The sequence below is a fragment of the Hyla sarda genome, chromosome 7 (assembly GCF_029499605.1).
Source record: "Hyla sarda isolate aHylSar1 chromosome 7, aHylSar1.hap1, whole genome shotgun sequence".
NCBI lineage: Eukaryota > Metazoa > Chordata > Amphibia > Anura > Hylidae > Hyla > Hyla sarda.
In genome coordinates this window covers 234,158,170-234,177,308 of record NC_079195.1, presented here as the reverse complement: position 1 = coordinate 234,177,308, position 19,139 = coordinate 234,158,170, and the positions used below count along the sequence as shown (strand labels likewise).

At 48.4% G+C, this 19,139-nt stretch overlaps 1 protein-coding gene, 1 long non-coding RNA gene, 4 other non-coding genes and 2 pseudogenes across 6 annotated transcripts; 4 read left to right on the top strand and 4 right to left on the bottom strand.

Moving 5' to 3' along the window:
* The first annotated feature begins 1,038 nt into the window (after positions 1-1,038).
* Positions 1,039-1,153, top strand: LOC130283652 (U5 spliceosomal RNA). The gene has a single exon (XR_008846773.1). It is a non-coding gene; the product is annotated as a U5 spliceosomal RNA (small nuclear RNA).
* A 1,501-nt stretch (positions 1,154-2,654) lies between these two features.
* On the bottom strand, positions 2,655-2,727 carry LOC130283621 (U2 spliceosomal RNA; annotated as a pseudogene).
* Positions 2,728-3,243: 516 nt separating this feature from the next.
* Positions 3,244-3,393, bottom strand: LOC130283633 (U12 minor spliceosomal RNA). The gene has a single exon (XR_008846755.1). It is a non-coding gene; the product is annotated as a U12 minor spliceosomal RNA (small nuclear RNA).
* Positions 3,394-5,801: 2,408 nt separating this feature from the next.
* LOC130283632 (U12 minor spliceosomal RNA) lies at positions 5,802-5,951 on the top strand. Its single transcript, XR_008846754.1, has one exon. It is a non-coding gene; the product is annotated as a U12 minor spliceosomal RNA (small nuclear RNA).
* Positions 5,952-6,847: 896 nt separating this feature from the next.
* Positions 6,848-6,970, top strand: LOC130283636 (U12 minor spliceosomal RNA). Its single transcript, XR_008846757.1, has one exon. It is a non-coding gene; the product is annotated as a U12 minor spliceosomal RNA (small nuclear RNA).
* A 384-nt stretch (positions 6,971-7,354) lies between these two features.
* LOC130283522 (uncharacterized) lies at positions 7,355-11,746 on the bottom strand. Its single transcript, XR_008846726.1, has 3 exons — positions 10,726-11,746; positions 8,474-8,659; positions 7,355-8,146 (listed from the first exon to the last, which is right to left on the bottom strand). It is a non-coding gene; the product is annotated as an uncharacterized LOC130283522 (long non-coding RNA).
* Positions 9,639-9,848, top strand: LOC130283589 (U2 spliceosomal RNA; annotated as a pseudogene).
* A 6,283-nt stretch (positions 11,747-18,029) lies between the features above and the next one.
* On the bottom strand, positions 18,030-19,037 carry LOC130283521 (putative uncharacterized protein ENSP00000383309; the record flags this gene model as incomplete). Its single annotated transcript, XM_056533149.1, has 1 exon — positions 18,030-19,037. A coding segment is annotated over one exon (1,008 nt), but the record flags the coding sequence as incomplete, so codon positions are not given.
* Positions 19,038-19,139: the final 102 nt, after the last annotated feature.

Below are 19,139 nucleotides of genomic sequence, written 5' to 3'. Positions count from 1 at the left end.
ATAATGTGTACAGGGTCCTATAGACGGTATAATGTGTACAGGGTCCTATAGACGGTATAATGAGTACAGGGTCCTATAGACGGTATAATGTGCACAGGGTCCTATAGACATATAATGTGTACAGGGTCCTATAGACGGTATAATGTGTACAGGGTCCTATAGACGGTATAATTACAGGGTCCTATAGATGGTATAATGTGTACAGGGTCCTATAGACGGTATAATGTGTACAGGGTCCTATAGACGGTATAATGTGTACAGGGTCCTATAGACGGTATAATGTGTACAGGGCCCTATAGACGGTATAATATATACAGGGTCCTATAGACGGTATAATGTGCACAGGGTCCTATAGACGGTATAATGTGTACAGGGTCCTATAGACGGTATAATGTGTACAGGGTCCTATAGACGGTATAATGTGTACAGGGTCCTATAGATGGTATAATGTGCACAGGGTCCTATAGACGGTATAATGTGCACAGGGTCCTATAGACGGTATATATGTACAGGGTCCTATAGACGGTATAATGTGTACAGGGTCCTATAGACGGTATAATGTGTACAGGGTCCTATAGACGGTATAATGTGTATAGGGTCCTATAGACGGTATATATGTACAGGGTCATACTCAATATAAATAATATAATGTACTGTCAGGTATCGCTGATAAATAATCTGAACAAGGTTCAAAAACCAGAAGTTTATTGATCAGGAAGGTGACGAATCATCTCTCCTTATATTTCCTCCTGGATCCACTTCTAGTTTGGGACCAACCCCTCAAAGTCCTGCAGAAGCCCCGCCCACAGAAAGTGCCTCATCTACATACCCATAATGCACCAGGAGGATTTCCTATCTATAACTTGTTTCTTATACCTCTATTATTCTTTATATTATTCTGTGGAGATCGATCATTATCCATGGGATATATTAGACATTACAGAATGGGATTTTTTATGTTTTATTTTGTAGTTTTTGTAAATTTTTCCTCGTCTCCTTCTGTTCTCTCTGAGCTGCGCGGCTTCTGTCCACGGGCGTATACCCTGCTCTCTCTTCATTTATGAATAAAGCTTTTGCCTTTTACTAAAGATTTCCGTGGAGAGGAACAATCATGAGTTATTAAAAAATTTTGTTGCCCAGTGATAACAGGGCTCCCCCTACTGGTGAAAAAAAGATGAAATTATATAATTAGTGAGAACTGATTAATATTTATCAGGATATAGTCTGTGTCTCATAACTTTTGTGTAGATTCTCTATATAGACCAATAACCCAGAGAAGTTTGCTTTAGTTCCACTTATTGAGTGTAATTGCCCAAAAGACTATTTAGGAAAATTTATTCTATTTTAAAGTCACATAAAATAAATGCAGTAAGAAAACCCCATACACCAAGGAGGCGCAAAACTGAATAGAAGTCAAATATAGTGAAATGAGGCTCCTGCAAAACTTTATGCCAGAAAACTGAAATCCAATCCTCTGTACACTGCCCAGAAAGGGGCCACCGAGATTGTAGTTAACCCATAAATGTCTGACATTATTCAAAGAAACGTGAACAGATCAGGGATCGGCTCCAGCATAATAGTAACAGAAGTAAAAGAAAATAAAAGTTATAACAATTAAATTTGACAAAAATTAAGACATTTCCTGGATTTTTATTGGCAGACAGATGCCCCATGGGGAACAATATGGCGTCACTCATCCAGGTGTATTGTCTCTGGTATCTCATCCTCTCCTGGCCGCACAACGTTCTTATACCGGTGATAAGGCGCCAGGCACAGCGGATCACCCCCTATTGGACGGATCGCAGTGAAGAGTCTATAAAGTACCAGAGGACACCCAACATTTCCTGCACTAATGGCCTCTGCTAGAGAGATGTCAGGGTCTTCCCTCCGGCAGTACCTGGTGTTGTCCCCTGAATGGTGTCCATGTCAGGTCTTTGTGCCTTTCTGTCCCCTCCTAGGAGTCACATTCCCCCAACAGTCCTGGCAGTGACCAGAATAGACTCCATGGACCCTCTACCTGGATTATCTTGTGGATAGTCTCGTCCCATCCAGAGATGCAGGGGCCACCTCCAGCTCCTGAGTATTGTGCACCCAGATGGATGATCAGGAGATGGCCCGGAGGATGGGGACACAGGAAGACCAGGGGTACCATTATGTGGATCAAGGATTTGGCCTTGTGAGTTTACTTTAAAAAATAAAATAAAAAAAAAGATTTTTTCACAGTCAGCGGGTCGGGCAGCTACTGAAGGTTCTGCAAAGTAGGCAGACCCTCCACAGGGCGACCTGTACCCATTCAAAAATTCCTCTCACATGAGTAGTGAGGAGCTGGGTGTCTTTTTTGAAAGCCGAGGCACGTGCTCTCAAATAAAAAAATCCCGATCCTAGCCGGAAGGCCGGGATACTAAGGGTGAGTGCCCAGAAGAGTGAGAGAAAAAGTGCGTGCTATGTGCTTTCATTCAAGTCGGGTTGCCAATCCCAAGTGAATTCCGGCACCCTGGGGTCACCACTCCCAGCGCACTTGTGCACCTCGGCCTTCACTCTACCCGGACCTTAGGGCAAGATCCAGCAGGGAACAGGTCTCATCGGGGATGACTGCTGTGCTATACAGCCATCCCTGGTACACCCGTCCTACTGTGTGGTTCCCCATCCTGCCTTGGTGGTCTTCCACACCGCCAACTAACAGAAAAGGTACTACACTTGATCTTAGCCAAAAGGCCGAGAAGCTATACAATGCACCATCTCATGCTGCAAAGAATACGCCAGGCCCAGCGGATCGCCCCCTACTGGACGGATCCCAGTGAAGAGTCTATAAAGTACCAGAGGACACCCAACATTTCCTGCACTAATGGCCTCTGCTAGAGAGATGTCGGGGTTTCCCTCCGGCAGTACCTGGTGTTGTCCCCTGAATGGCGTCCATGTCTTTCTTTGTGCCTTTCTGTCCCCTCCTAGGAGCCACATTCCCCCAACAGTCCTGGCAGTGACCGGAATAGACTCAATGGACCCTCTGCCGGGATAATCTTGTGGACAGTCTCTTCCCATCCAGAGATGCAGGAGAACGAAGCGTGGCATGCAGAGGCCACAGAGCCACGTCCAGCTCCTGAGCATTGTGCACCCAGATGGATGATCAGGTGATGACCCAGAGTATGGGGACACAAAAATGCTGGAGACACCAATGGGTGGATCAAAGATCCGATCTTGTGGGTTTTGCAACTAATATTTCTGATATTTGTACAGTCAGCGGGTCGGGCAGATCACAGCTCCTGAAGGTTCTGCAAAGTAGGCAGATCCTTCACAGGGCGACCTGTACCCATTCAAAAATTCCTCTCACATGAATAATGAGGAGCCGGGCGTCACCCCAACTCGTTATTTTCCTTACTCATTAGTTTAAGGCATACCCCCCAGTGTGGCCCCGGAACCACCTCCCTGTAGGGCCACACTGTCTATATCAGAGGGAGATGATTCTCGCCTACAGTGCTGGTGAAATGCATGATGGGTAGTGAACGATTTCTAGGGTGCGGTGACATCATCTCAGGGATTGTCTCCGCCCACTTTCTATATTTCCCCCATCAATGGACTCGCAGTACAGGCGGCAATCCCCTCCCCCGCTGGGGTATCCTGGTGTCTATTGTTCGGTTGTGTTCACACTGTGCGGATCTCCTGCAGATGTTTTGCTTCTGATCTTCAATGAATATAAAATAATAAACATTTTCCAACCTGTTTTTCGGGTTTAGAGATAGAATTCACTTAATATTTGTAGAAATGTCTCACCGCACACTCCAGAAAGTTGGAGATCCTGCATTTTGGATGAATTAATAAAAACAAAACAAACAGGTCAAATGTGTTAATGTTATTTAATAAAGAAATAATTTTATGTAAAACAAATCGCTGCTGTTTATTATTTTTTCGCTCTTTTAGTTATATTGTAGTTTTAAATAAGAAATTCAGAATTTACTTTGTTTTTATTTTCTTTTTCAAAATTATAATATTTAGGATTCCTGATCAATAATCCGCACTCTGATGATGTAACAGGTGATATATTTTTTTACACTTTTTCCTCCGTTTGTGTTATATTCTCCTATTCTCTGCGCTGACGGGCAGTGACGGGCAGCGGGGAATGTGCTCGATCGGCTTTTACTGTAGCAATGCAAAAAATTGTGCGCAAATAACTCGGAAATGTAATCGTTGTGTTCTTAAAGGGTTAATGGAGGAATGTTCCTGATTCCTGATGTCGAAACCAGAAAATGAATGCAGGGAATTTATCAAAATGTGTCCAGAGGAAAAATGGTGCCGTTGCCTATAGCGACCAATCAGATTTCTTTTATTTTTCAGAAGCCTTTTTAAAATAAATAAATAATGAATGTGATTGGTTGCTGTGGTTACTGCTCCATTTTTCCTCTTCAGAAGGTTTGATAAATTCCAGTGTATTGAAAATCCATTGTAGATCTGGATCCCAAAACATCTGCAGGAGATCTGCAGAGCCGAACAATAAACAGGCACCAGGTGACCCCAGCGGGGGAGGGGATTGCGGCCTGTACAGTGAGACAATCCCTGAGATGATGTCCCCGCCCCCTAGAAGCCGTTTCCTACCCATCATGCATTTAACCAGCACTGTAGGCGAGAATCATCTCCCTCTGATATAGACAGTGTGGCCCTACAGGGCTGTGGGTCCGGGGCCACACTGGGGGTATGCCTTATAGTTGCCTACTTTGCAGAACCTTCAGAAGCTGTGATCTGCCCGTCCTGCTTTGGCAGGGTACCTACCGTTATCGGCTCTGCGGGCAGATACCTTGGCTAACACCAAGGGGGATGCCGGGAGCATTTGTGGTCCCCTAGTAGCTTCGGCGAATAAGAACATTGAGCCTGGAACCTCGCAGGTACGTTTTGGATCCGGAGGCGAAGGGTAAGGTTTGTTGGGGCCTCTCTCCTATTGGCGAAGGGCTTGCGATAGACCGCATCCTTTGTACACGTTTTTTTTTTTAGTGTAACATGTTTGCACTTTTTCTTGCACTTTGGGTGAATCAAGAGCACGTTCCTCAGCTGTAAAAAAAGATCTGCCCGACCCGCTGACTGTGAAAAATTCAGAAGAAATTATAATTTTTTTTTTTTTTGTTGAAAACCTAAAAGATCAGATCCTTGATCCACATAATGGTGCCTCTGGGCCCCCAATGCTCAGCAGCTGGATGTGGCCCCTGTAACTCTGGATGGGACAAGACTGTCCACAAGATAATCCAGGTAGAGGGTCCATGGAGTCTATTTCTTATTTAAAACTACAATATAACTAAAAGAGCAAAAAAAATAATAAACAGCAGCGATTTGTTTTACATAAAATTATTTCTTTATTAAATAACATTAACACATTTGACCTGTTTGTTTTGTTTTTATTAATTCATCCAAAATGCAGGATCTACAACTTTCTGGAGTGTGCGGTGAGACATTTCTACAAATATTAAGTGAATTCTATCTCTAAACCCGAAAAACAGGTTGGAAAATGTTTAGTATTTTATATTCATTGAAGATCAGAAGCAAAACATCTGCAGGAGATCCGCACAGTGTGAACACAACCGAACAATAGACACCAGGATACCCCAGCGGGGGAGGGGATTGCCGCCTGTACTGCGAGTCCATTGATGGGGGAAATATAGAAAGTGGGCGGAGACAATCCCTGAGATGACGTCACCGCACCCTAGAAATCGTTCACTACCCATCATGCATTTCACCAGCACTGTAGGCGAGAATCATCTCCCTCTGATATAGACAGTGTGGCCCTACAGGGAGGTGGTTCCGGGGCCACACTGGGGGGTATGCCTTAAACTAATGAGTAAGGAAAATAACGAGTTGGGGTGACGCCCGGCTCCTCACTACTCATGTGAGAGGAATTTTTGAATGGGTACAGGTCGCCCTGTGGAGGATCTGCCTACTTTGCAGAACCTTCAGGAGCTGTGATCTGCCCGACCCACTGACTGTACAAATATCAGAACAATTAGTTGCAAAACCCAAAAAATCGGATCTTTGATCCACCCATTGATGCCCCCAGTATTTCTGTGTCCCCATACTCTGGGTCATCACCTGATCATCCATTTGGGTGCACAATGCTCAGGAGCTGGACGTGGCTCTGTGGCCTCTGCATGCCACGCTTCGTTCTCCTGCATCTCTGGATGGGAAGAGACTGTCCACAAGATTATCCCGGCAGAGGGTCCATTGAGTCTATTCCGGTCATTGCCAGGACTGTTGGGGGAATGTGGCTCCTAGGAGGGAACAGAAAGGCACAAAGAAAGACATGGACGCCATTCAGGGGACAACACCAGGTACTGCCAGAGGGAAACCCCGACATCCCTCTAGCAGAGACCATTAGTGCAGGAAATGTTGGGTGTCCTCTGGTACTTTATAGACTCTTCACTGGGATCCGTCCAGTAGGGGGCGATCCGCTGGGCCTGGCGTATTCTTTGCAGCATGAGATGGTGCATTGTATAGCTTCTCGGCCTTTTGGCTAAGATCAAGTGTAGTACTTTTTCTGTTAGTTGGCGGTGTGGAAGACCACCAAGGCAGGATGGGGAACCACACAGTAGGACGGGTGTACCAGGGATGGCTGTATAGCACAGCAGTCATCCCCGATGAGACCTGTTCCCTGCTGGATCTTGCCCTAAGGTCCGGGTAGAGTGAAGGCCGAGGTGCACAAGTGCGCTGGGAGTGGTGACCCCAGGGTGCCGGAATTCACTTGGGATTGGCAACCCGACTTGAATGAAAGCACATAGCATGCACTTTTTCTCTCACTCTTCTGGGCACTCACCCTTAGTATCCCGGCCTTCCGGCTAGGATCGGGGAATTTTTTATTTCAGAGCACGTACCTCGGCTTTCAAAAAAGACACCCGGCTCCTCACTACTCATGTGAGAGGAATTTTTGAATGGGTACAGGTCGCCCTGTGGAGGATCTGCCTACTTTGCAGAACCTTCAGAAGCTGTGATCTGCCCGACCTGCTGACTGTGAGAAAATCAGAAGAAATTTTTTATTTGTTTTTGTAGAAAATCTAGAAGATCAGATCCTTGATCCACATAATGGTGCTTCTGGGCCATCACCTGATTAATAGTGCATGCACTATTTCTCCCGTTCCTATCACCCGCCACAAAATTACGGGCAATAACGGCTTAAAACGGCTATTAGAAAAATCCCATAGACTACAATGGGATTTTCTAACGGGCGTTTAACTGCCGATCTCCTGGGATTTTCTAACGGGAGTTTAACTGCCGATCTCCTGGGATTTTATAACGGGCGTTTAACTGCCGATCTCCTGGGATTTTATAACGGGCGTTTAACTGCCGATCTCCTGGGATTTTATAACGGGCGTTTAACTGCCGATCTCCTGGGATTTTCTAACGGGAGTTTAACTGCCGATCTCCTGGGATTTTATAACGGGCGTTTAACTGCCGATCTCCTGGGATTTTATAACGGGCGTTTAACTGCCGATCTTCTAAGATTTTATAACGGGCGTTTAACTGCCGATCTCCTGGGATTTTTTAATGGGCGTTTATTAACGGGAGTATTTTACAGTGTGAAAGCAGCCTTAGGGAACCCGTGCTATATATTGTACTGTCACGCTTTGTGTGATTGTAATTGTGATTGGAACTTGAACTTAGAGACTCGGTACCCAGGAACTACCTATCGTACCATTCGGTGCTTTATGGACTTTTTCCTGGGGTTCACGACGTGGAGGCCATCCAGGAGGCCTGGCGCCTTATGAACTGTTTCAAGGACGCTATATGGCTGGCCAGGAATCACCTCATCTACAACAGGGAGGACATGTCCGTCCAGGACTGCAGCAGGCTTGTCCACAGCCGGCTTAGAGACTATTCTATCTTGGACTGTCCGGACGTCGATGAAGAAGAGGATTAACGCCCCTCATCTTCCCCTACCTCCCCATACGTTTGCCCAGTAGTTTGACCCTGTGATCCGCCCTACCCCTACCCCCATTTGACCCCACGCCACTCCCCAATCACAGACTGCAATATGTTGTTGTTTTTCGAACTTGATTCTTCTATACCAAGTGATGGATCGGAGTGTTAGTGTAGCATGTGGTACGGTGTATAGCTTAGGGATCCTGTGCTGTATTGACTTGTTTTGAAGGTAAATGCACAGTGACGGTGGCGCCCCCTATTGGTCAGAGATAGAATAACATGGATTATGAGTTGTATCACAAATCTTTTAACATACACCAGCTATACTGTAGTGCAATGCTTCCCAATTAGTGTGCCTCCAGCTGTTGCAAAACTACAACTCCCAGCATGTCCGGAGTTGGCTGTCCAGGCATGCTGGGAGTTCTAGTTTTGCAGCAGACGGAAGAACCCTGGTTGGGAAACACTGCTGCAGCAGACGTGTTACCGACTGCTGCACAACCACCCAGGTTGCCCCTAGAGTCATGCACTGTCTGGACATGCTGGAAATTGTAGTTCTGCCATAGTTGGAGGCACTTTTTCTTACCTTTCTTGCCGTTGGGGTTGGGGCAGGTGCGGAGGTCACACTCTCTGGTCCCTGGATCTCTATGGACAGTCCCTGTAGACGTGATCGGCCTCCTCCCCACATAGGTCCCACACAGTCTTTCTGGGACAGTCCTTGCCCCTTCTTGCAGCATTTCCTACAGGTAGAAAATCCGTCCTGAAGACTTCCCTAAAGAAAAAGACCATGGCCGGTGGTCAACTGTGTCCGGGACCGGTGCAAGGATTTGTGTCACCCCCTTGACTCCGCCCACTGGGCAAAATTGACACGCCCCATGCTGGCTGAGTGACTTGTTCAGATGCTGGTTGTCTAATTTTCTTGCAGCAGGCAGAGCGACGGCGCCTTCCCCCCATCAAGAGGGAGCTCTAGGCAGCTGCCTATTTTGCCTATAGGCAGAGCCGGCCTTGGGGACATCAGGGGCTTTAGAGTCCTTGTTTAGTCACACTATGGCCGACCACCTGCCAGTCGAGGCAACATCCCCAGGAAAATTTCACGTGAAAAAATAGGACCTTAATTCCGGCGATTCCCCTCCGTATAAACGATAGATGGAGTCCAAATCTTTGGAACGGAGGTTTATTGGCACTGCACATACTGCCCACATACAGTTTTCTACATATGCAGCACCAATAAACCTCTGTTCCAAAGAATTTGGACTCCATCTATGGTTTATACTGAGGGGAAGCGCCGGAAGGTCCTATTTTTTCATGTGACATTTTCCTGCATATTCATCTGAGTGACTTCGGGTCTCTTGTAAAGGACCTCTGCAGCAGCTGACCTTAAACCTGACCTCCAGCGAGTCCATGTGCCTTTATTGGTGTTGTGCCCTCAGCACGACGCCATCTGGTAAGCCTCTACTTTTCATTTTTAGGGCAATTACCTGTTTGGATCCCCTACACTATGAGCGCACCTTCTTTTCTTATATTCCTACACAGACACCATCCCCGTCCAGGATGTGAGTTTTTTTTTTTCTTCAAAAGTGCAAACGTGTTACACTAAAAAAACCTACACAGAGGATGCGGTCTATCGCTAAGCCTTTCTCCAACAGGAGAGAAGCCCCCCAACGAACCTACCCTTCACCTCTAGGCCAAAAGGCATCTGCAAAGAACCAGGTTCGATGCCCCTTTTCACCTAAGCTACTGAGGGACCGCAAATTGCTTCTCGGCCTTTTGGCTAAGATCAACTGTAGTATCTGTTCTTATCAGGTAATCCACGGGTAGGAATGGATGGCTACATGGAGGAGCAGGTGTACCGGGGCGTTTCAGGGCTGGTGCCAAAAAACCAGCTCAACGGCTGTCCTGATGTGACCTGTTTCCTCCGGGTCTCGCTATGAGATTAGGGGGTGTAGAGCCGAGGTACTTTTGTGCTTCGGGGAGCGGTGACCCTGAGGTGCCGAAACTCACTGGGTGAACGCACTGCACCATTACTCTTCACCTTTGGCACTCACCCTTTGTATCCCGGCCTTCTGGCTAGGATCCTGGAAATTTTTATAGATCCGGCCGGATGACCGGGCAGTATATCTGCACTTATTTATTATTTTACGGGTTTTGCTTGTACACAGGATTGGCAGGATGCGGTAGCCCTTCTGGGTGTCCCTCCTGGCGGTCTAGGGGAGGTGTGTGTGGCCATTAGGTTCCGCACCTCCCTGCAACCCCTGGGCATCTTGGCTTCGGTCGAGATGCCATCAGTATACGGCTCCTCGGCTGATACCTTGGTTAATGCCTAGGTTGAAGCCAGGAGCATTTGTGGCCCCTTAGTAGCTTCGGCGAAAAGGGGCATCGAACCTGGATCCTTGCAGGTGCCTTTTGGCCCGGAGGTGAAGGGTAGGTTTTTTGGGGGCCTCTCTCCTGTTGGAGAAGGGTTTAGTGATAGACCGCATCCTCTGTGCATGTTTTTTTAGTGTGACACGTTTGCACTTTTTCTTGCACTTTGGGTGATAGAGAGCACTTGCAAGTGCAAGAAAAAGTGCAAACGTGTTACACTAAAAAAAAAACGTGCACAAAGGATGCGGTCTATCGCAAGCCCTTCTCCGATAGGAGAGAGGCCCCCCAACAAACCTTACCCTTCGCCTCCGGACCAAAAGGTACCTGCGAGGTTCCAGGTTCAATGTCCCTTTTCGCCGAAGCTACTAGGGGACCACAAATGCTCCCGGCATCCCCCTTGGCGTTAGCCAAGGTATCTGCCCGCAGAGCCGATAACGGTAGGTACCCTGCCAAACCTGATACTACACTTGATCTTACCCAAAAGGCCAAGCAGCCAGGATGTGAGTTAAGTGTCTCATCGCCGGCTCCAGGACCATCTTCCTGGACACCTCTGGGCTCGGGGATCCTCCCGTCATCCTCCTCAGGGACATCAGTTCACCTCATGAATGGAGACCATTGGGCAGGCGACCCGTGAACCTCTCTGCAGACTGAAGAACTTCTCTGCTGGGTCCATGGACTCCTCAGTGCCGTGGTGGTCATCTTCTAGAGAAGTCCCAAATATCAAGGGAAATGGACAGAACCAAACAATAATCCCAGTTATCCTCACCAGCAGAAGTAATCAGCAGTAATGGTGGTCTCCAGTAGAAGTGATCAGCAGTAATGGTGGTCTTTAGTAGAAGTGATCAGCAGTAATGGTGGTCTTCAGTAGAAGTAATCAGCAGTGATGGTGGTCTTTAGTAGAAGCAATCAGCAGTGATGGTGGTCTTTAGTAGAAGTGATCAGCAGTAATGGTGGTCTTCAGTAGAAGTGATCAGCAGTGATGGTGGTCTTTTGTAGAAGTGATCAGCAGTAATGGTGGTCTTCAGTAGAAGTAATCATCAGTGATGGTGGTCTTTTGTAGAAGTAATCAGCAGTAATGGTGGTCTTCAGTAGAAGTGATCAGCAGTAATGGTGGTCTTCAGTAGAAGTGATCAGCAGTGATGGTGGTCTTTTGTAGAAGTGATCAGCAGTAATGGTGGTCTTCAGTAGAAGTGATCAGCAGTAATGGTGGTCTTCAGTAGAAGTGATCAGCAGTAATGGTGGTCTTCAGTAGAAGTGATCAGCAGTGATGGTGGTCTTTTGTAGAAGTGATCAGCAGTAATGGTGGTCTTCAGTAGATCCCTCATCATTAATAACATCCGGAACAGATCAGACCACCAGGTCCCTCAGCGCCAGCAGGTCCTCTATGTGGTAATCTGGCCCATCCATGACCCATCACCCTGTAGGGCCCCACGGACTATATCAGAGAGATGATTGTTGCTTCCAGCGCCTCCTGTGGCACATGGTGGAATAACATCTAATAATCTGTGCAGAGAGGAGCAGAGATTGTATTGTATAATGACTCTATAATATATATATATATATATATGATCAGCACAGGTGAAAAGCATGATGGGTAGTAAACGGCTTCTGGGGGTGAAGACATCAACTCAGGGGTTGTCTCCACCCACTTCTTGGTTATGTCCGCCATCAGTGCAAAAATGGACGGGAACCACATAATAACCATAGGGGGAGCAGGTAGGGACCAAAACACCAAGAATAAACTACGCGAAGAAATGCAGAATACAAAAAACACCATAAAAAAGGCCACATGGGCGTTAACATCAGGGTTTTACAGCCTTTTATTCTTTGTTTTATACTTTAGAGATCTATAAAAGAGGACATAGATGTTTTTATGGAATTTCGTAGGGTACCATAAAAAAAAAAAAAGAATGATACAGTAGAGATGCATGAGAGCCGCCGACGATATTACAATTGTGAACATGTACAGTGCTCCCTCAAGTTACAATATTAATTGGTTCCAGGACGACCACTGTATGTTGAGACCATTGTATGTTGAAACCAGAACTCTATGGAAACCTGGTAATTGGTTCTAAAGGCACCAAAATGTCATCCAAAAATAGGAAAAAGTGAGAATTAAAGAAAAATAAATAGATAACTAATACAGATAAAGCAAATCCTTATATATAAAAGTAATAAAGATCTGCTGGGAGCTGTAATCACTGTCTATGTCAGCGTTTTCCAAGCAGGGAGCCTCCAGCTGTTGCAAAACTACAACTCCCAGCATGCCCGGACAGCCAAAGGCTGTCCGGGCATGCCGGGAGTTGTAGTTTTGCAACAGCTGGGGGCACCCTGCTTGGGAAACACTGGTCTATGTAGAGGACAGGAGCTTCTTCGGGGTCCTGTACAGTACATGCAGTGTCCTAAAAAAGTAACATGGAGCCGCCCTCACCTGGTGTCCAAAAGAACAGCTAACCCTGGTACAGGTAAAGTGTACAGAACATGTAATACCTCTCTGTGCTGTAGGGGGCGCTACCAGACACCAGACAGTGCATATACTTCAGTAATACATGTAAAGAGTACAGAACATGTAATACCTCCCTGTACTGTAGGGGGCACTACCAGACACAAGTCAGTGTATACACTTCAGTAATACAGGTAAAGAGTACAGAGCATGTAATACCTCCCTGTACTGTAGGGGGCGCTACCAGACACCAGTCAGTGCATACTCTCCAGTAATACAGGTAAAGAGTACAGAACATGTAATACCTCCCTGTACTGTAGGGGGCGCTACCAGACACCAGTCAGTGCATACTCTCCAGTAATACAGGTAAAGAGTACAGAACATGTAATACCTCCCTGTACTGTAGGGGGCGCTACCAGACACCAGTCAGTGCATGCACTTCAGTAATACAGGTAAAGAGTACAGAACATGTAATACCTCCCTGTACTGTAGGGGGCGCTACCAGACACCAGTCAGTGCATACTCTCCAGTAATACAGGTAAAGAGTACAGAACATGTAATACCTCCCTGTACTGTAGGGGGCACTACCAGACACCAGTCAGTGCATACACTTCAGTAATACAGGTAAAGAAAACAGAACATGTAATACCTCCCTGTACTGTAGGGGGCGCTACCAGACACCAGTCAGTGCATACACTTCAGTAATACAGGTAAAGAGTACAGAACATGCAATACCTCCCTGTACTGTAGAGGGCGCTACCAGACACCAGTCAGTGCATACACTTCAGTAATACAGGTAAAGAGTACAGAACATGTAATACCTCCCTGTACTGTAGGGGGCACTACCAGACACCAGTCAGTGCATACACTTCAGTAATACAGGTAAAGAGTACAGAACATGTAATACCTCCCTGTACTGTAGGGGGCGCTACCATACACCAGTCAGTGCATACACTTTAGTAATACAGGTAAAGAGTACAGAACATGTAATACCTCCCTGTACTGTAGGGGGCGCTACCAGACACCAGTCAGTGCATACACTTCAGTAATACAGGTAAAGAGTACAGAACATGTAATACCTGCCTGTACTGTAGGAGGCGCTACCAGACACCAGTCAGTGCATACACTTCAGTAATATAGGCAAAGAGTACAGAACATGTAATACCTCCCTGTACTGTAGGGGGCGCTACCAGACACCAGTCAGTGCATACACTTCAGTAATACAGGTAAAGAGTACAGAACATGTAATACCTCCCTGTACTGTAGGAGGCGCTACCAGACACCAGTCAGTGCATACACTTCAGTAATACAGGTAAAGAGTACAGAACATGTATTACCTCCCTGTACTGTAGGGGGAGCTACCAGACACCAGTCAGTGCATACGCTTCAGTAATACAGGTAAAGAGTACAGAACATGTAATACCTCCCTGTACTGTAGGGGGAGCTACCAGACACCAGTCAGTGCATACACTTCAGTAATACAGGTAAAGAGTACAGAACATGTATTACCTCCCTGTACTGTAGGGGGCGCTACCAGACATCAGTCAGTGCATACGCTTCAGTAATACAGGTAAAGAGTACAGAACATGTAATACCTCCCTGTACTGTAGGGGGAGCTACCAGACATCAGTCAGTGCATACGCTTCAGTAATACAGGTGTTTTACCAGTAAATTGCCCATTCTGATTGGTCAGTTCTCTCGGCCATTGACAAGTTTCACAGATCTGGGCTGTCTTTGTCCAGATTGTCATTGTATGTTGAGTCTGGTTTAAACTTACAATGGTCCAGAAAAGAGCATTGTATGTTGAAACTATTGTATGTTGAGGCCATTGTAAGTTGAGGGATCACTGTACGAGTTTCTTATATGTAATATTGATGTTACGTTTTTTTTATGTATTTTTAGGTATTGTAGATTTCCCTCAGCGTTTGTGCTGTCAGACTTTGTTCCATGATGGGAGTAGTAGTACAGGGGCTGAGGGACCAATGCTGCTGCTGTCCTTAGAAGCCGTGGATGCGGGCGCCGGAGATGTTCAGAATTTGCCGGATCCTCTCATCAGCAGTCGTCTCGCTGTATAGTTTTATTACCAGCATTGTCCGCCGTATGGAGCCGCCGCAGTCACCGCAGCTATAAGCCCCTCAGCCCTGCTCGCCTCTACATCGCTCCCCCAGACAAGACTACAACTCCCAGCATGTCCTGACAGTGTGTAATACTGATGTCACTGTTTTATCTTGAAAAAAAAGGAAGGATAGGGGATAAGTTTTAGATCGCGGGGGGTTTGAGCGCCGGGGCCCCCCGCGATCTGCTCTTTGGAGGCCCGAATTTCTATCACAGGAGCGCGTCCCGACCCCTCTATATAGCTCTATGGAAGAGCCGCAGATTGCCGAACAGCTCTCCCATAGAACTATATGGCGGGGGTGGGGGTCGTGATGAGCCGCTGTGATGTAGAGCCGGGCCTCCAAACAGCAGATCGCGGGGGCCCCAGCACTCACATACGTTTTTTCTTCATGATACTTATCCTTTAAATGTTGTAAGATAATGGCGCTGTATATGAGGCTGGACGCCATACAGGAGGACGTTCTGGAGTCCAAACAAGTGAACATGAGGTAAAGTCTATGGAGGAGGATTATCCAAACCTGCCTGAGGAAAAGTTGTGGAGTTGCCCATAGCAACCAATCAGATCGCTGCTTTCATTTCTGAAAAGGCCTCTGGAAAATGAAAGCAGCGATCTGATTGGTTCCTATGGGAAACTCAGCAATTTTTCCTCTGCGCAGGTTTTGATTAATCTCCCCAAAATGTCTTTGTTGGTAAGAGAGCGCGTAGTCACTGGTAGACGCCGTATGATACGGTACAATCTGTGGAGCTTGGTGGGTACAGTGCGGTATATCGTGATACAGTCCCAAAATGTGAATGGGGCATCTGTGAGACGCTTCTGTTATGGGGCTCTGTGAGAGGCTGCTGTTATGGGGGCTCTGTGAGAGGCTGCTGTTATGGGGGCTCTGTGAGAGGCTTCTGTTATGGGGGCTCTGTGAGAGGCTTCTGTTATGGGGGCTCTGTGAGAGGCTTCTGTTATGGGGGCTCTGTGAGAGGCTTCTGTTATGGGGGCTCTGTGAGAGGCTTCTGTTATGGGGGCTCTGTGAGAGGCTTCTGTTATGGGGGCTCTGTGAGATGCTTCTGTTATGGGGGCTCTGTGAGACGTTGCTGTTATTGCGGGCTTTGTGAGACGCTTCTGTTATGGGGGCTCTGTGAGACGCTGCTGTTATGGGGGCTCTGTGAGAGGCTTCTGTTATGGGGGCTCTGTGAGACGCTGCTGTTATGGGGGCTCTGTGAGACGCTTCTGTTATGGGGGCTCTGTGAGACGCTGCTGTTATGGGGGCTTTGTGAGACGCTGCTGTTATGGGGGCTCTGTGAGAGGCTTCTGTTATGGGGGCTCTGTGAGAGGCTTCTGTTATGGGGGCTCTGTGAGATGCTTTTGTTATGGGGGCTCTGTGAGACACTGCTGTTATGGGGGCTTTGTGAGACGCTTCTGTTATGGGGGCTCTGTGAGACGCTGCTGTTATGGGGCTCTGTGAGATGCTGCTGTTATGGGGGCTCTGTGAGACGCTGCTGTTATGGGGGCTCTGTGAGAGGCTTCTGTTATGGGGGCTCTGTGAGAGGCTTCTGTTATGGGGGCTCTGTGAGACGCTTCTGTTATGGGGGCTCTGTGAGACGCTGCTGTTATGGGGGCTCTGTGAGAGGCTTCTGTTATGGGGGCTCTGTGAGAGGCTTCTGTTATGGGGGCTCTGTGAGATGCTTCTGTTATGGGGGCTCTGTGAGACGTTGCTGTTATTGCGGGCTTTGTGAGACGCTTCTGTTATGGGGGCTCTGTGAGACGCTGCTGTTATGGGGCTCTGTGAGATGCTGCTGTTATGGGGGCTCTGTGAGAGGCTTCTGTTATGGGGGCTCTGTGAGAGGCTTCTGTTATGGGGGCTCTGTGAGACGCTGCTGTTATGGGGCTCTGTGAGACGCTGCTGTTATGGGGGCTCTGTGAGAGGCTTCTGTTATGGGGGCTCTGTGAGAGGCTTCTGTTATGGGGGCTCTGTGAGACGCTGCTGTTATGGGGGCTCTGTGAGAGGCTTCTGTTATGGGGGCTCTGTGAGAGGCTTCTGTTATGGGGGCTCTGTGAGATGCTTCTGTTATGGGGGCTCTGTGAGACGCTGCTGTTATGGGGGCTTTGTGAGATGCTGCTGTTATGGGGGCTCTGTGAGACGCTGCTGTTATGGGGGCTCTGTGAGACGCTGCTGTTATGGGGGCTCTGTGAGAGGCTTCTGTTATGGGGGCTCTGTGAGAGGCTTCTGTTATGGGGGCTCTGTGAGACGCTGCTGTTATGGGGGCTCTGTGAGAGGCTTCTGTTATGGGGGCTCTGTGAGAGGCTTCTGTTATGGGGGCTCTGTGAGAGGCTTCTGTTATGGGGGCTCTGTAAGACGCTTGTTACGGGGGCTCTGTGAGATGCTTCTGTTATGGGGGCACTGTGAGATGCTTCTGTTATGGGGGCTCTGTGAGACGCTGCTGTTATGGGGGCTCTGTGAGACGCTGCTGTTATGGGGGCTCTGTGAGACGCTGCTGTTATGGGGGCTCTGTGAGACACTGCTGTTATGGGGGCTCTGTGAGACGCTGCTGTTATGGGGGCTCTGTGAGACGCTTCTGTTATGGGGGCTCTGTGAGACGCTTCTGTTATGGGGGCTCTGTGAGACGCTTCTGTTATGGGGGCTCTGTGAGAGGCTTCTGTTATGGGGGCTCTGTGAGACGCTACTGTTATGGGGGCTCTGTGGGACGCTTCTGTTATGGGGGCTCTGTGAGAGGCTTCTGTTATGGGGGCACTGTGAGACGCTGCTGTTATGGGGCTCTGTGAGACGCTGCTGTTATGGGGGCTCTGTTAGACGCTGCTGTTATGGGGCTCTGTGAGACGCTGCTGTTATGGGGGCTTTGTGAGACGCTGCTGTTATGGGGGCTCTGTGAGACGCTGCTGTTATGGGGGCTCTGTGAGACGCTGCTGTTATGGGGACTCTGTGAGATGCTGCTGTTATGGGGGCTCTGTGAGAGGCTTCTGTTATGGGGGCTCTGTGAGATGCTGCTGTTATGGGGGCTCTGTGAGACGTTTCTGTTATGGGGGCTCTGTGAGACGCTTCTGTTATGGGGGCTCTATGAGAGGCTTCTGTTATGGGGGCTCTGTGAGACGCTTCTGTTATGGGGGCTCTGTGAGACGCTTCTGTTATGGGGGCTCTGTGAGACGCTTGTTATGGGGGCTCTGTGAGATGCTTCTGTTATGGGGGCACTGTGAGACGCTTCTGTTATGGGGGCTCTGTGAGACGCTGCTGTTATGGGGGCTCTGTGAGACGCTGCTGTTATGGGGGCTCTGTGAGACGCTGCTGTTATGGGGGCTCTGTGAGACGCTGCTGTTATGGGGGCACTGTGAGACGCTTCTGTTATGGGGGCTCTGTGAGACGCTTCTGTTATGGGGGCTCTGTGAGACGCTACTGTTATGGGGGCTCTGTGGGACGCTTCTGTTATGGGGGCTCTGTGAGAGGCTTCTGTTATGGGGGCTCTGTGAGATGCTGCTGTTATGGGGGCTCTGTGAGACGCTTCTGTTATGGGGGCTCTGTGAGACGCTGCTGTTATGGGGGCTCTGTGGGACGCTGCTGTTATGGGGGCTCTGTGAGATGCTGCTGTTATGGGGGCTCTGTGAGACGCTTCTGTTATGGGGGCTCTGTGAGACGCTGCTGTTATGGGGGCTCTGTGAAATGCTGCTGTTATGGGGGCTCTTCGAGACGCTGCTGTTATGGGGGCTCTGTGAGACGCTACTGTTATGGGGGCTCTGTGAGACGCTGCTGTTATGGGGGCTCTGTGAGAGGCTTCTGTTATGGGGGCACTGTGAGACGCTGCTGTTATGGGGGCTCTGTGAGACGCTGCTGTTATGGGGGCTCTGTGAGATGCTGCTGTTATGGGGGCTCTGTGAGACGCTTCTGTTATGGGGGCTCTGTGAGACGCTGCTGTTATGGGGGCTCTGTGAAATGCTGCTGTTATGGGGGCTCTGTGAGACGCTGCTGTTATGGGGGCTCTGTGAGACGCTGCTGTTATGGGGGCTCTGTGAGATGCTTCTGTTATGGGGACTCTGTGAGATGCTGCTGTTATGGGGGCTCTGTGAGAGGCTTCTGTTATGGGGGCTCTGTGAGACGCTGCTGTTATGGGGGCTCTGTGAGACGCTGCTGTTATGGGGGCTCTGTGAGACGCTGCTGTTATGGGGGCTCTGTGAGAGGCTTCTGTTATGGGGGCTCTGTGAGACACTGCTGTTATGGGGGCTCTGTGAGATGCTGCTGTTATGGGGGCTCTGTGAGATGCTGCTGTTATGGGGGCACTGTGAGATGCTGCTATTATGGGGGCTCTGTGAGACGCTTCTGTTATGGGGGCTCTG